At 39.3% G+C, this 15,158-nt stretch overlaps 1 protein-coding gene across 2 annotated transcripts in view; it reads right to left on the minus strand.

Annotated features, from left to right (window-relative positions):
* Positions 1-15,158, minus strand: part of MTMR6 (myotubularin related protein 6) — a 41,701-nt gene that overhangs the window by 13,707 nt on the left and 12,836 nt on the right. For both annotated transcript variants that reach the window (XM_030922240.1, XM_010360176.2), the window contains exons 2-6: positions 14,196-14,312; positions 7,856-8,018; positions 6,228-6,385; positions 5,919-6,047; positions 2,025-2,159 (exon numbers count right to left, since the gene is read on the minus strand). In XM_030922240.1, coding sequence (XP_030778100.1) covers positions 2,025-2,159; positions 5,919-6,047; positions 6,228-6,385; positions 7,856-8,018; positions 14,196-14,312 — 702 coding nt within the window. The remainder of the gene's footprint in view (positions 1-2,024; positions 2,160-5,918; positions 6,048-6,227; positions 6,386-7,855; positions 8,019-14,195; positions 14,313-15,158) is intronic.

Here is a 15,158-nt window from a genome sequence, read left to right on the forward strand (position 1 = left end):
AGAATGATATATTTTCTGGGAAGAAGATAATTATATAAATAAGAGCTACGAGGTCCTGAAAAACAAATCACTGTATCAGACCTCATCTTCAAAAATTCTCATATTACAATAGCCTTTTATATCTAATATTATCAAAAAAGTGTTCTAGAATTTTTCTAAGAGATATCACCAACACTCTCAACTCTTAATGAAGTCTTTTATTTTTAATAAAAGATTATCAAAGTTATCAATTTCTATTTTTAAATAATAATAATAATTATATATATTTTTTGTCACCCAGTCTGGAGTGCAATGGCATGATCTCGGCTCACTGCAACCTCTGCCTCCTGGGTTCAAGCAATTCTCGTGCCTCAGCCTCCCAAGTAGCTGGTACTACAGACGCCTGCCATCGTGCTGAGCTAATTTTTTATATTTTTAGTACTGATGGGGTTTCGCCATGTTGGCCAGGCTGCTCTGGAACTCCTGACCTCAGGTGATCCACCCACCTCAGCCTTCCAAAGTGCTGGGATTACAGGTGTGAACCACTATGCCTGGCCAAATAATTTTTTTTTTTTTTGAGACAGAGTTTCGCTCTTGTTGCCCAGGCTGTAGTGCAATAGCGTGATCTCGGCTCACCACAACCTTCACCTCCCAGGTTCAAGCAATTCTCCTGCCTCAGCCCCCTGAGTAGCTGGGATTACAGGCATTCGCCATCATGCCCGGCTAATTATGTATTTTTAGTACAGACAGAGTCTCCATGTTGGTCAGGCTGGTCTCAAACTCCTGACGTCAGGTGATCCACCCGCCTTGGCCTCCCAAAGTGCAATTTACTCAACTTAATCTCTTCTTCTGTTTTCTAGATTATCTTTTGTGAAATTGCATAATGATAAGAATCACTTCTAAAATAGTGACCATTCCCTTCACAAAGCTGCCTAAAAACCACTTGCGTTCTATATTGCTCACTCGCTTTTTCTCATTGCTTTCTCTTATTTTCTCATCATTCTGGATTTTTGAAGAAATCCTCACTATAATTCTGCCAATGTCCTTTTGTGTAGCCCACCAGCTCTGCATGCGACGCTATAACAAAAATTAAAAGTAATGTTAGCTATTACCACTGAGGATTTTAGTTATTTCAGTTTTAGGAACCTATATGAATTGCTTGTTTAACTATGTTAATAAAAAGACGGGACTCTGACATTTGTTCCAGTGATAACAATTTGGCCCCACAGCACAGATACCTAAGAGAACCCAAATTCCTGTTCACTATTTACAATTCTCTGGTTCAAATTGTTTCCTAAGTTAACTGTTTTCCTTATTTTCTTGAATATTTCAAGCTAAAATCCATTATTTTAGCATAAAAATGTTTTGCCAATTGAAAATTCTACAAAAAAGAATAATAAGAATTTAGAATGGGCGCAGTGGCTCATGCCTGTAATCCCAGCACTTTGGGAGGTCAACTGAGGTGGGTAGATCATTTGAGGCCTGGAGTTCGAGACCAGCCTGGCCAACATGGTGAAACCCCGTCTCTACCAAAAATACAAAAAATTAGCCAGGCATGGTGGTGCGTGCCTGTAATACCAGCTACTCAGGAGGCTGAAGCAGGACAATTGCTTGAACCGGGCAGGCAGAGGTTGCAGTGAGCTGAGATCACACCACTGCACTCCAGGGTGACAGAGCGCAACTCTGTCTTTAAAAAAAAAAAAAAAAAAAAGAATAGTAACAATTTATTTTTCACAACACACATTTTACTATTTCTTCACAATAACACAAGACTTAGATACTAGCAAGAGTTCTCAATATACAATTCAGCTTTCCTGAATTTATATACATCAGAAGACATAAGAAATCACCATGAGCTACTCAGAAACTGGTCTTCTAAATTGGTATCCTTTAAATAAAGGATTGATTTCCTTAGTATGATTAACCTTAGTTAATTTAAAACTAGGATTCAGATATTTTAAATATGGGCAAGTTTATTAACTCTCATTAAGTAAAGTAATAAAGATAATTAAACTAGCAGACTGTACCGTATTTAAAATACATACTTTTGGCCTGGTATCCATGACATACATATAGCGATTAACTGGATTGGCTTTACTAATGGCTTGAAGCAAATGTTCATCCTCCAGGCACCTGGCACTGAATCCAGAGAGTGGTTGACTACATCGACAAATGGCAGCCTATTTTTTTAAAGAACAGAAAACAGATTATGCAAATATCTCTAAAATGTATCCTTAAAAATGCTTACAAGAAAAAAAGCCAAAAGTGTTAAAATCAAATATAAAAATTAGGAGGCATTAACTTTAAGATCCTCTTTGAATTAAATACTACTTCAATATCTTGACATTCCCTAAGTTTTCCCAATAGTCTCTTCTCATAAGAAAACTAAACACCTCCTTATCTAGTTTGATGAAAAAACCCTGGGTCCTAAGAAATAACACCCAGTCAATTCTCTGTTAAGTAATCTTCTGTTAAGTAACCTACTGTTAAGATACCTGCATTCTGCGTTCCATTTAGATTACAGGATACTTCCAACTGACGTTCAAGTAAAAGATTAGTCAATAAAAATAGAACAAGAATTTTTAAGTAGCATCATTGGAACTTTTACTTTCTAAAGGCTTTAAGATCTCTAATTAGAAATCAGCAATCTTAATATAAAATGAGAAAAATGAGCTTCAATTCAAATTTGGGTTAAAATACAGTCAATCGAATAGAGCAAGAAAATCTATAAGTAGTGAATGGTTGGATTCATTATTTACTGTTTTTTGTTTGTTTGGTTGGTTTTTGAGACAAGGTCTTGCTCTGTCGCCCAGACTGGAATGCAGTGGTGCGATCACAGCTTACTGCAGCCTTGACCTCCTGGGCTCAAACAATCCTTCCAACTTAGCCTCCAGAGTAGCTGGGACTACAGGAACACACCACCGTGCTTGACTAATTTTTGTATTTTTTGTTAAGACGGGTTTTTGCCATGTTGCCCAGGCTGGTTGTCAACTGCTGGACTCAAGCAATCTGTCCACCTCAGCCTCACAACATGCTGGGATTACAGGCATAAGCCATCATGCCCAGCCTACTATTGTTTAAAGTCCTAAAAAAAGATTTAAAAGATTTAGACCCATATACTTTTTCTCCAATGGAAAACAAAAATACATACAAATTCACACAATTGCATATTTTAAACTCACAAAATAAAACCATGAAAATATGATAAAATAGTAGAAAATGAGTATTGCCTAATTAAATTATTTTCAGACCTACTTTCTGATTTGTTAAGTTGTTCACTGAATAACTATTTTCAGCCCAACTTTCCAATAAACAATGTTTACACATATGGCTGTGTCGAGAGGCCATAACCATTTAACCTCTCTATGATTTATTTGTGAAAAGTAGACTAGAAATTTCTGTCTAAACCCTTATCCCTTTGCCTCTGCTCCTTCCCAAAATCCAAGTCAGGTTCTAATAAAGAAAGTTAAAATGTATAAAACCACAGGGACAAAGAGAATGGGAAAAAAGACATAGAGATGTCAATAAAATTTGGGGAGATGATAGCTGACTAGCAAGTGATACCCAATTTTACAGGACAAAGAAAGCTGCTAACTCCCTTAAGTCAATAAGAAGCAAGGTATTTTGTGCAGCAAAATCCCAAAAGGCTCAAAACCTCTGAAGGCTTGAGCAGGGATATAACTGAAAAAAAGGAGAACTGGTGGAATGTCTGCATGAGGGCTAGCTAAGACCATCAGACTCTCCCTTACCTTGAAGACAAGGTTTATTCTATGATGAGGATGAACCTGAAGACTCTATAGACAATACACACAGCTGTGAGCAGGGGTGAAGCCCTATACTCACAAAAACTGAGAGCATTAAGTAAAGTCTACATAACAAAATGTGAGATCCTGCCACCACTCTTTTCACCCTTGGATCACGGCCAGACTTACTATACACATTGGGACCAAAATTAGAGGTTTCTTCTTTAAGGAAACCAACTTATACAACAGAAAGAATCCCAAAGCCAGGCTTGGTGGCTTACACCTGCAATCCCAGCATTTTGGGAGGCCGGGGCGGGTGTATCACCTGAGGTCAGCAGTTCGAGACCATCCTGGCCAAATGGTGAAACCCTACCCATCTCTACTAAGAACATAAAAATTAGCCAGGCGTGGTGGCACGTGCCTGTAATCCCAGCTACTCTGGAGGCTGAGGCAGGAGAATCACTGGAACCCAGGAGGCAGAGGTTGCAGTGAGCCGAGATTGTGCCACTGCACGCCAGCCTGGGAGACAAAGCAGGGCGCGGTGGCTCACACCTGTAATCTTAGCACTTTGGGAGGCCGAGGCGGGTGGATCACTTGACGTCAGGAGTTCAAGACCAGACTGGCCAACATGGTGAAACCCCGTCTCCACTAGAAATACAAAAATTGGCTGGGCATGGTGACAGGTGCCTATAATCCCAGCTACTTGGGAGGCTGCGGCAGGAGAACTGCCTGAACCCGGGAGGTAGAGGTTGCAGTGAGCTGAGATTACGCCATTGAACGCCACCCTGGGCAATGAGCGAAATTCCATCTCAAAAAAAAAAAAAAAAAAAAAAGGAATTTCAGAACACTGGGGAAAAAGAAGATTCTAAAGGTTCTCAGAGAAAACAAAACCAGGTCACAAAGGACTGGGAGTCAGAAATGGCATAGAATTCCTCAACTTACTTGCTGTGAGACAAGGAAGTGATTTACTCTCTTTGAACTTCAGTTTCCCCACTTGAAAGTTACAGGTAATTAGTAAAGCCTACCTTACAAAGTTAGGAAGACATGCATACAAAGCATTTAACATACAGTGCCTCCTGGCCTTCTATTAGCAGGCTACAAAGGTTAAGTTTTACTAATATAAGCAAACCTTATTACAGCATCTCACTACAAAGATGCCTCCTCCACTGCTTCATGTTGCAAAATCCTTTTGATTTGAGTTTACTATTAAAATGGGACTCTGAAATGCCCTTGGTTCTCTCCCTTGTCTCAGCGGTCATCTTATCAAAACCAACAGGTTTTCCCAAATATAAGCAGAATCAAAAGAGAACCACAGGAAAGAAAGAGGATCCTATCTGTTAACTAACTGTATTATTTTCAAGTCACTGCTGGAAGGAAGGAAGGGTCAAGAAAAGATGACAAGAAGTACGAAAATTTCTATATTTGAGTAGTTTTGTTTTAAATTTGCAAAAATGTAATTAAACAAAAAGCCAGTGCTTCTCCATTAGCAATCTTTTTTTTTTTTTTTTTTTTTTGAGACGGAGTCTTGCTGTGTCACCTGGGCTGGAGTGCAGTGGCCAGATCTCAGCTCACTGCAAGCTCCGCTGCCTCCCGGGTTCACGCCATTCTCTCGCCTCAGCCTCCCAAGTAGCTGGGACTACAGGCGCCCGCCACCTCGCCCAGCTAGTTTTTTTTGTATTTTTTAGTAGAGACGGAGTTTCACCATGTTAGCCAGGATGGTCTCGATCTCCTGACCTTGTGATCCACCCGTCTCGGCCTCCCAAAGTGCTGGGATTACAGGCTTGAGCCACCGCGCCCGGCCATTAGCAATCTTTTAATGTAAAAAATAGTGTTCTTGATCCAGGCAGTGGCTCACATCTGTAATCCCAGTACTTTGGGAGGCCAAGGCAGGCAGATCACTTGAGGTCAGGAGTTCAAGACCAGCCTGGGTCAACGTGGCAAAACCTCGTCTCTACTAAAATTAGCCAGGCATGGTGGCATGCGCCTGCAGTCCCAGGTACTCATGAGGCTGAGGCACAAGAATTGCTTGAACCAAGAGGTGGAGGTTGCAGTGAGCCAAGATCGTGCCACTGCACTCCAGCCTCAGCAACAGAGCGAGACCCTGTCTCAAAAAAAAAACACAAAGTGTTATTTTAGATACTTAACCCTGAAGATGAGTTATACCTTACTTCTAAAATCGAAAGAAAAGCATCCTACCTCCTTATCTTGATGATAGTAGGAAAGAACTGGGAATCTTCCCTTGCTCCGGAACTTGGAACTACCAACAATGATGGGTTTGCTTGCTATCCGGGGAACATACAGTTCTCGGGGGTACGTTTCACAAATCTGTAAATATCAAACAAAGCATAACCATTCTATCTCAGTTCAAAACCTCTTTAAACACCTTGAAACCTTATTAAACGCAAGAACAGCACATTTCAGCACACAGACAACTTGCTATGCTGACACTCGCTAACCCTCTGGTACTAACATTTTCTGAATTTCTCCAAAACGTTGTTAAGGTACCTTGTAGTCCCGGTTGGCATCAGACAACTGCCAGTGAGAATTTGGCACTCCCATCCTCTTATACTCCTCAGCGAGATCAATGAGCTGCCAGCCTTGTAGTCGTTCTGAATCATTTTGTTTGGGATTATAAGAAAATGCATAGAGATCTCCATATTTTGCTACAGAATACAAAAGTTTAAGTGTTAAGTGCAATTGATAAGACACACTACAAATAAATGTAATTTTTCAGTTTTTTCCTTCATTTTTCTCTTCAAAATCTTCAAAGAGATGGCTAATACCTGAATATATTTGATATTCAGTATGCAAATGATTATACCTAAAAAGCACACATATCAATCTGAGATTGGATTTTTTGTCATCAGCAAAAGTAAAGCTAATAAATACAGTTAGACTTACATGTTAAATCCTCTACTGCAATATTTCTTTTTCTTAAAAGTAAAATTATAAAGACACTAATAGACATTTCCTACTAATCACTTTCTCAAATGAGATGTAAAATAGACTAACATTATAATGAGAAGCTAGAGATAGCATACAGAACGTGAAATTGCATTATACATCCCTATCGGACACTGTTGACTAAAAATGGCAACCGTTGCACAGAGCTCTGGGGGCGCTTCAGAATCGTCTTTACTAGAAACTCTGGCTTGAGACAATGGGATGTTACAGGCTTATGTCCTCAGAGAGAAGAATGAACAAAGACCTGCTCTGAGATCACTCTTGCAGGCGGCAACCCAGACTGCTCAACCAAAATCCAGTCCAACATATAATTCAAGTCATGTTGGGGGAAGGAAGTCACCAGATCCACAGGGCATAAGTAGTTACAAGATTCTTCTTTAGTGGCTCACGCCTGCAATCCCCACACTTTGGGAGGCCAAGGAGGGTGGATCACAAGGTCAGGAGTTCAAGACCAGCCTGGCCAAGATGGTGAAATCCCGTCTCTACTAAAAATACAAAAATTAGCCGGGTGTGGTGGTGGCTGCCTGTAATCCCAGCTACTCAGGAAGCTGAGGCAGGGAACTGCTTGAATCCGGAAGGCAGAGGTTGCAGTGAGCTGAGATGGCGCCACTGCACTCCAGTGTGGACCAGAGTGAGATTCCGTCTCCAAAAAAAAAAAAAAAAGTTCTTCTTTAGGACTGAACTCAACCTTACTTCTACTCAAATAGAATTCACCCTCTCGTTTCTCTGCTCATCTTCTGTATCTCCCACTCAAATCTATTAAATATTTTAGTCCCACTGCTACCAAAGGACCTTGACCTTCTTCCTTAACTTTTTATTCCGTAATATCAATTTCCAAGTCATTCTCTTTGATTGTGAAATACCCTCTTAAAAAATATGTTGTGCTTGCTATCAATAGACTTAAAAGATTAATATAAAACTGTGGTTTTGTAAGTCTCTACTATAAATGCTTTACTTTTTCCTTACATTACCCCTTCTGATTATACCATTCTTATATCAGATCAATAGTTTCTAATTACTTTCAGGCCAATTTGGGAGAGATAGAGTACACAAGAACCTGACTGTCAGAGTAAAAAAGGATAAAATAACAATAATAAAACATTAAATAAAGTATCTTAGATAATCCATCTCAAATTGAGCATCTAAGCTTTGGTCTCTAAGAACAATACCTTGTTTTGACAGTTGTAGCAAAGAGTTGTAAATATCATGGCAATCTCTTTCTCTGGGAACAATGAAATGCACGGTTCTGAAGTTCTTGCACTGAATCACAAGGGGGCATCCAGAAGTAGTCAAAGCAAGTTTCTCTACTGAGGCAATATGGTGGTGTAATATCTACAGCATGAAAAAACATCCCGGTCATCAACATGGAAAGCACTAAATATTCTCTTCTAGAATGCACAAGTTTAAGAATGTCCTCCTCAACAAAAGTTGCAAATGTTACATACTCACTCAAACTTCAAGTTTTTAAATGACTGAATGCCCAAGTCAGAAATAGGGGTGTCACTCTGATCCCTCCTCCATCTCTCCACATACGCAATACATTATCAGACCCTGGGAACTGCATCGCCTACATGCTTCTGTAACCTATCCACTTCTCTCTATATCTACTGTCACATCCCTAGTTGTAATGTCCCCACTGTTGCTCATCTGAACTACTATAAATGAACAGGCTCCTAAATGCTCTCTCCATACCTACGCTTGACCCTCTGATCCATCTTCTACAACACAGTAGTGAACATTGAAAAGCAGACTAAAAAAAGGAAGGCAATCTAGTCATTTCAAGTCCCTCTCCCGATCATTGACTATGTTCTAGTGACAACAGCTTTCTTTTGGCTCTTCAAATGCACCAAGCTCCTTCACACATGGTCAGATGCTCCCACTAACTGGAATACTGTAACTCTACCTCTTCATCTAAGAACTTCTAGACACATTACTGGCCTTTGCTCAAAACTCATAATATCACCAAAAGTGTAGCCTGACATGCCCCACAACCCTTCCCAAGTAAGTTAGGCCCCCTCCCTTTTCTTACTGCAGCTCAAACTATACTTTCCCTTCATAGTGATGGCAGCAGCGGCCTGTCTGGAGTGGCCACTGTGAGGAAGCCAGTTGCAGTGGGGGAGGTGCAGCCAGGGTTGCATCCTCTGCACAGCAGGCAAGACCTGGGAACAGGTGATCCCAGCGGAAGCCCCATGCCCTACCGAGTTGGCAGGGCAGGAGCCACACTCCTGGGCACAGCTGCAGCCACCTAGCCATGGCTCTGGACCCAGGCATCCCTGTGTTCCTGGGGGCCTAGGAAACCCCCTCCCCCTGCAGGTTCAAAAGTGCCTGCTGCCACTCCCTGGCCTCTTCCCACTCCCATTGCCTGCTCTGTGGTAGAGCAAAGTTGTGGACTATATCCCGATAGCCCAGCCCAGGTACTGCCGTGACCTAGCTGGTTGTACATGTGCTTGGGGCGGCACTGACACACCAACCCCTGGCTGCCTTGGCCCCTCTGGAAACTACTTCTGAGGCTGAAACTTTGGGTGCCCATGAGCACAGGAGGGAGGCCCAGGGCCCGCGGGTGGCATGGTGCGGCATTGATCAACACTACATCTCCAGCACCTAACACAGTACCTGGAACATTATAATTGCCCCCCTCAGATCAAAAAGCTTACAAATGTTATATATCACACACTTCAACTTTAATTTTTTAAATGTGAATGCCCAAGCCAGAAATATGGATGTCATCCCTGATGCCTCCTTTATCACAATAAGAGTTTACTAAATGAATGAGTAAAAAGCCCTACTACAAATTCAATACTTGATGGCATTTTCAATATATGCTTACCATTCTCACCTACTACCAGTAACATTTTGTTCGCTACTAAAATTGCCTACTTTTTCTTAATACCACTCCTATTAAAGTATTTATAGAAAACTTTTCTGGAGAACAAAAGACCATAGGCTCCTAATCATGGCAAGAGATCCATTAATCCCAAATTAATCTAAAAATTCAACATAAATTTCAGTTTAAAAATTCCAATCTGCTTTGTTTTGTAGTGAGTGAGGGATGATTATTTATATAATACACATATATAATTATAATACTATGTTAATATTAATTATACATATTAAATCTAAAGTTCACCTGCAAAATTAAATGCACATAATCAAGAAAAGCTTGAAAAACAATAATGAGAAGCAGCTGTCAATGGAAATTAAAACTACACAGAGAACAAATAATTAACACACACACACATATATGGCCCTTACTTACGGCTAAGATTCAGCACCATTATCACTTATATTAATGGGACTGTGATAAGTTACCAAAAATGATCTAATAATAACATTTAAACAGAGAATAAGGAACAAAAGCTAACTGTAATATTACAAGTTGAGAACCCCTATCCAAAATGTTTGGGACTAGAAGTATTTCAAATTTTGGATTTTTAAAGATTTTGGTATATTTGCATTATACTTATTATACTTATCAACTGACTTCCCTAATCTGAAAATCTGGAATCTGAAACGCTCCAATGAGCATTTCCTTTGAACATCATGTCAGTGCTCAATTTGGGATTGGGGATATTCAACCTGTATATCACTGTTCTGATTTTAACTATAAAGACCCAAAAGCATTTGCAGGAAGAAAATGATGAAGAAACCTGGTCCTACCACTAACTAGTTATGTGATCTTGAAAACACAATCAACTATAAAGTGAGAAAAAGGACATAAGGTTGGTAAGGCCCCTTCTGGTTCTAAAATGTTCATTTCTACAGCTCCAGTATACTAAACACACTTCATTTAGGGGAAACATAAGGGAATATACTGATAAGAAAGCATTTAAAAGACAACAATAGGAGAGTAGAGAATAACACAGATATCTTTTTGCTGCCCCTCAAACTATATTCCTAGCAGCTGAAGGAATAGCTATATGGAAAGCCTTCATTTATATCTCTATGAGACGGACAATAGAGAACATACTGAAGCAAGTGGACAAAGGAGGGGTAGATGGAGTGGATGACATTATGACTAATTATTCCAGAAGGTACTGCTAGGTAAAATTCCTGGCAATTCTGGATGGAGAAGGGATCCAGTGCCTCTAGGGAATACAACTTCTCTGAGATCAGTATCTCAAGTGAGTTTCCTTAACAGCTGATATGGAATCATATATCAATTGGTCAGCCTTCTTCAGGAAATCAGAAGGGGACAATCAAAGAGAGAAAGAGAAGAGTACAATGTGTGCAGTACAGGGGTGTACCACAGAGCAACATGAATCTCTGGACTGGGAGGCATAATTGACCTCTAATCTTGATTCTACTGCTTAGAAAAGTAGTATGAGCAGCTATGATTTACTGCCACTACTATGTTTTAGGCACAGATGTTTTTCGTACTTTCTCTCATCTAAGACTCACGAAAGCCCTACATGATGACGGATGCTATATACCCATTTTACGTGGGTGCTAAGCTCGAAAGTTACGTACTTTTTGGCAGACACTGTTGGTCTGCCATTCCTCCCCACCTTCCTTACTTGTAAACACCCTTTTCCCTCAAGAGATCCAAAATACTAGGGTCTGCATTCTCTGCCTCCTTTTCAGGTAGGAGTAGCTAAGTGACCGGATTTTCAAACAATCAGATGTTAGGGAAAGTCGGCTGGGGGGCCCTTCTGAGAGAGTCTCTCCTCCCTGATAAAAGGAGAGGGGGCTACTGAGGAAAGCCTACCCACCTCTCCTGCTTTGCAAGGTTTGGCACCATGTTCAGTCAGGTATTCATTTACTTACAGCCAAAAGTACCCTGACATAGTCACCCAAGCAGTGAATAGCAGAGCTGACATTTGAACCCAAAGCTACCTGACAACACAGCCTACATGAGCTCCTTTTACTATGTGACACTGCCTGTGTAACACTGAATGAATTACCACTTCGCTGAGCTTCAGCTTCTTCATCTATAAAGTGGAGGTTCTAAAACCTGGCAGAGCTAGTGGCACAGAAACATGCCCAAGTCTCTTCCTCTCAAGCACAGAGACACAAGCCCCATATTCTAACTCCCTTTTCTATTTCTTTTTCTGCTTAGCACTTATCACTATGTATTTTACTTATTTACCTATTTATTGGTGATGTTATCCATATCTCTCAGCACTAGAATGTGGGCTCCATGAGGGCAGAATTCGTACCTGTTATTATTGGTTATTGTTTCCAAAATATCTAGAATAGTGATACGAAACACACTGTAGATGCTCAATAAATGTGTGCTGAATGAATAAATGAATGAATTCTAAAACAGAAAAGGAAAAACAAAGAGTCCAAAATAGCCATGGCAATTTGGAAGAACAAGTTGGAAGGGTATGCTCTACTTGATATCAAAATTCATTTAAAAGCTATAGTCAATAAAACAGTGTGGTACAGTGTAATCAGTATACCAAACGAATAGAAGAGAAAACTCAAAAGCAAAGCCTCACATACATGGAAGATGTTTTTAATGACAGAGCTGGTACTAAAGATGAATGAAATGAAACAGTCAATAAATGGTGCCAGTTGTCTATAAGAAAAAATAAAAATGAATCCCTATTCACGTCATACACCAAAATATTTCCCAGATGTATTAACAACTTACAGGATCAAACTTAAGCTTTTAGAAGAAAATACAGAAGAACCTTTATGACTTTGACATAGGAAAGGATTTCTTAAGTCACAACAGAGCACAAACAATTAAAGAAAAAAATGAAAAATCTATAACATTAAAAATATAAACTTTAACTGAAAGACACATAAAAAACACAGAACACAAGCCACCCACTGGGAAAAGCTATCTACGTCACACACATCTGACAAAGCATTATAACCTAGAACTCTTTCTTTTCTTGAGTAATACTTTTTTTTTTTTTAATTCAGTGGGTACATGTACAGATTTGTAATATGGATATATTGAATGATGCTGAGGTTTGAGCTTCAACTGAACCCATAGCCCAGATAGTGAACACAGTACCCAAGAGGTAGTTTTTCAACCCTTGTTCCTCTACTTCCCTCCCTCCCACCTCTATGAGTCTATTAATGTCTATTGTTCCCATTTTATGCTCATATGTACCCAATGTTAAGTTTCCACTTGTAAGTGAGAACATGCAGTATATGGTTTTTTGTTCGTGTTAATTCACTTAGAATAATGGCTTCCACCTGCATCCATGTTGCTGTAAAGGCCATGATTTTGTTCTTTTTTAAGGGGGCATAGTATTCTGCGGTGTATATGCACCACATTTTCTTTATCCAATCCACTGCTAATGGATACCTAGGTTGATTTCGTATCTTTGCTATCGTGAACAGTGCTGCAACAAACATGCAAATACCCATGTCTTTTTGGTTGGATGATTTATTTTCCTTTGAGTTTATATCCAGTAACAGGATTGCTGGGTTGAATGGTAATTCTATTTGTAGCCCAGAACTCTTATAAAATCAATAAAAGACAATGTAATAAAAAAAGAAAAGGAAACCCTTTCCTTCTTCTTTATCTGAAAAGGGTAAATTCTTTGTAATCAGCTCATTAACATTACAATTGGACATCTACTAGATAGGCACAAAATTTTAAACTGACAATATCAATGTTGTTGAGGATGTACAACATTGTGTAATACACTAGTGAGAATAAATTGGAACAACCATTTTGAAGAGGTGATATACTTAGTAAGGTTATATATGCGCTTATTCAAGACCCCATAATTTTACTCCCAGGCAAATATCCCAGAGGAACTCTGGCAAATATACAGAAAGAAACATATATGTCTCATATAAATACACAAAATGTTGTTTACATGTATATGCATACTGCAATATTTATACTAGAAAAAAAAAATACCCTAATTAAAATTTGTATAAAAACACTGTGGAATATACCAAACAATCCATTTGATCTGTTAACATGTACATATTTTTTAGATTTTTAAAAATTAAAAGGAACAATAGGTATTTTATTTTTATTTTTATTTTTTTTGAGACAGAGTCTCATACTGTTGCCCAGGCTGGAGTGCAATGGTGCAATCTCGGCTCACTGCAACCTCCGCCTCTTGAGTTCAAGCAATTCTCCTGTCTCACAATCCTGAGTAGCTGGGATTACAGGCACCCACCACCACGCCCTGCTGAAATGTTTTGTTATTTTTAGTACAGATAGGGTTTCACTATGTTGGCCAGGCTGGTCTTGAACTCCTGACCTCGTGATCCACCCAACTTGGCCTCCCAAAGTGCTGGGGTTACAGGCATGAGCCACCGTGTCCAGCCTAGGAACAACAGGTATTTCAAAATTATTTATGGAGATAAGAGTGTGGTATTTTATAGAATTCCATGTTACACACTCTTCTGTAACTGATTTATTAGAAGGGAGGGCAGGAGTGATCTGGAGACCAAAAAATATTTTGGTTGAGATAGGTAACCAATGATTAAAAATTGTGTTATATATTGTGTTATACACATTCAAAATAAAACATGACAGACCAAGTCCATTATTAGTATGATAAACAGTATAGCTGCGGTGCTCCTTACCCAGGTTTCCTTTTGATGAGAGTCTATAAATAATAGATGTGTAGCCGTAAGATACAGTGTTCCTGTTAATGACTTGTTGCTGGTACTGAATCGGTCAAGTAATTTTACTTGTTCTACCTAAAAGAAAAAAGATATTATTTTTCATTTCAAAAGTAGTATAAATTATTTTTCTGTTAGCCCAGGACTTACATGCACCATTCTCAATTTTTTTCTTCATTCTGTCTAAAATCATAAGAGCTTATTTAATACTTACTGTTAAATTCCATATATCTTTTTGGGGAATGTATAAGCCACAAATAACATAGAGATTATTTACAGTTACAAATGTAACCAATAGAGAACCACATTGTAGAAAACAGTAACACTTACATTGAGGGTAGCAAGAAAGAGGGGTGCAGTACAAATAAGCAAAAACATTTTTCATACCCAAGAGTCAACACTTTTATCTAAAGTTGGAAAATCAAAAAATAAATATATTATTATCTAGAGTTTTAAAGTAAACTACCAGAAAAATTAAATCAGGAAACATTTAAATGGTTGCCAACTCCAACTAGTCTCTATATTCTCCTCACTATCCCACACCAGGGCAATGACTGTTTTTTGTCCACCTCTGGGCTTTTACTCACACTGTTCTCTGCTTCTAAAATCGTCTCTTCTGCTTAGCTAAGTGGCAAGCATTCTTCAAGACTCACTAACATCCTGCCTCCTAACATTAATCCTTATTAGAGAATTCGTTCATTACTTACGTCTTGGCTTCGTATTCCTCTGTAGCTCTAAATTCCCTGGCACAGATTATGTCCTATGCTGCTTTGGCCTCCTCTAGTGCCTGAGCTGGTAAGGCACATAGTATGTGTTTATGAATACTAGTAGACAGACACACACACACACGCACACAAACACACACACACACGATGTTGCTGCTGGAGTGGAGAGTGGGACTAGGACTAACCAGGAATGTGCAGG

The sequence above is a fragment of the Rhinopithecus roxellana genome, chromosome 18 (assembly GCF_007565055.1).
Source record: "Rhinopithecus roxellana isolate Shanxi Qingling chromosome 18, ASM756505v1, whole genome shotgun sequence".
Lineage (NCBI taxonomy): Eukaryota > Metazoa > Chordata > Mammalia > Primates > Cercopithecidae > Rhinopithecus > Rhinopithecus roxellana.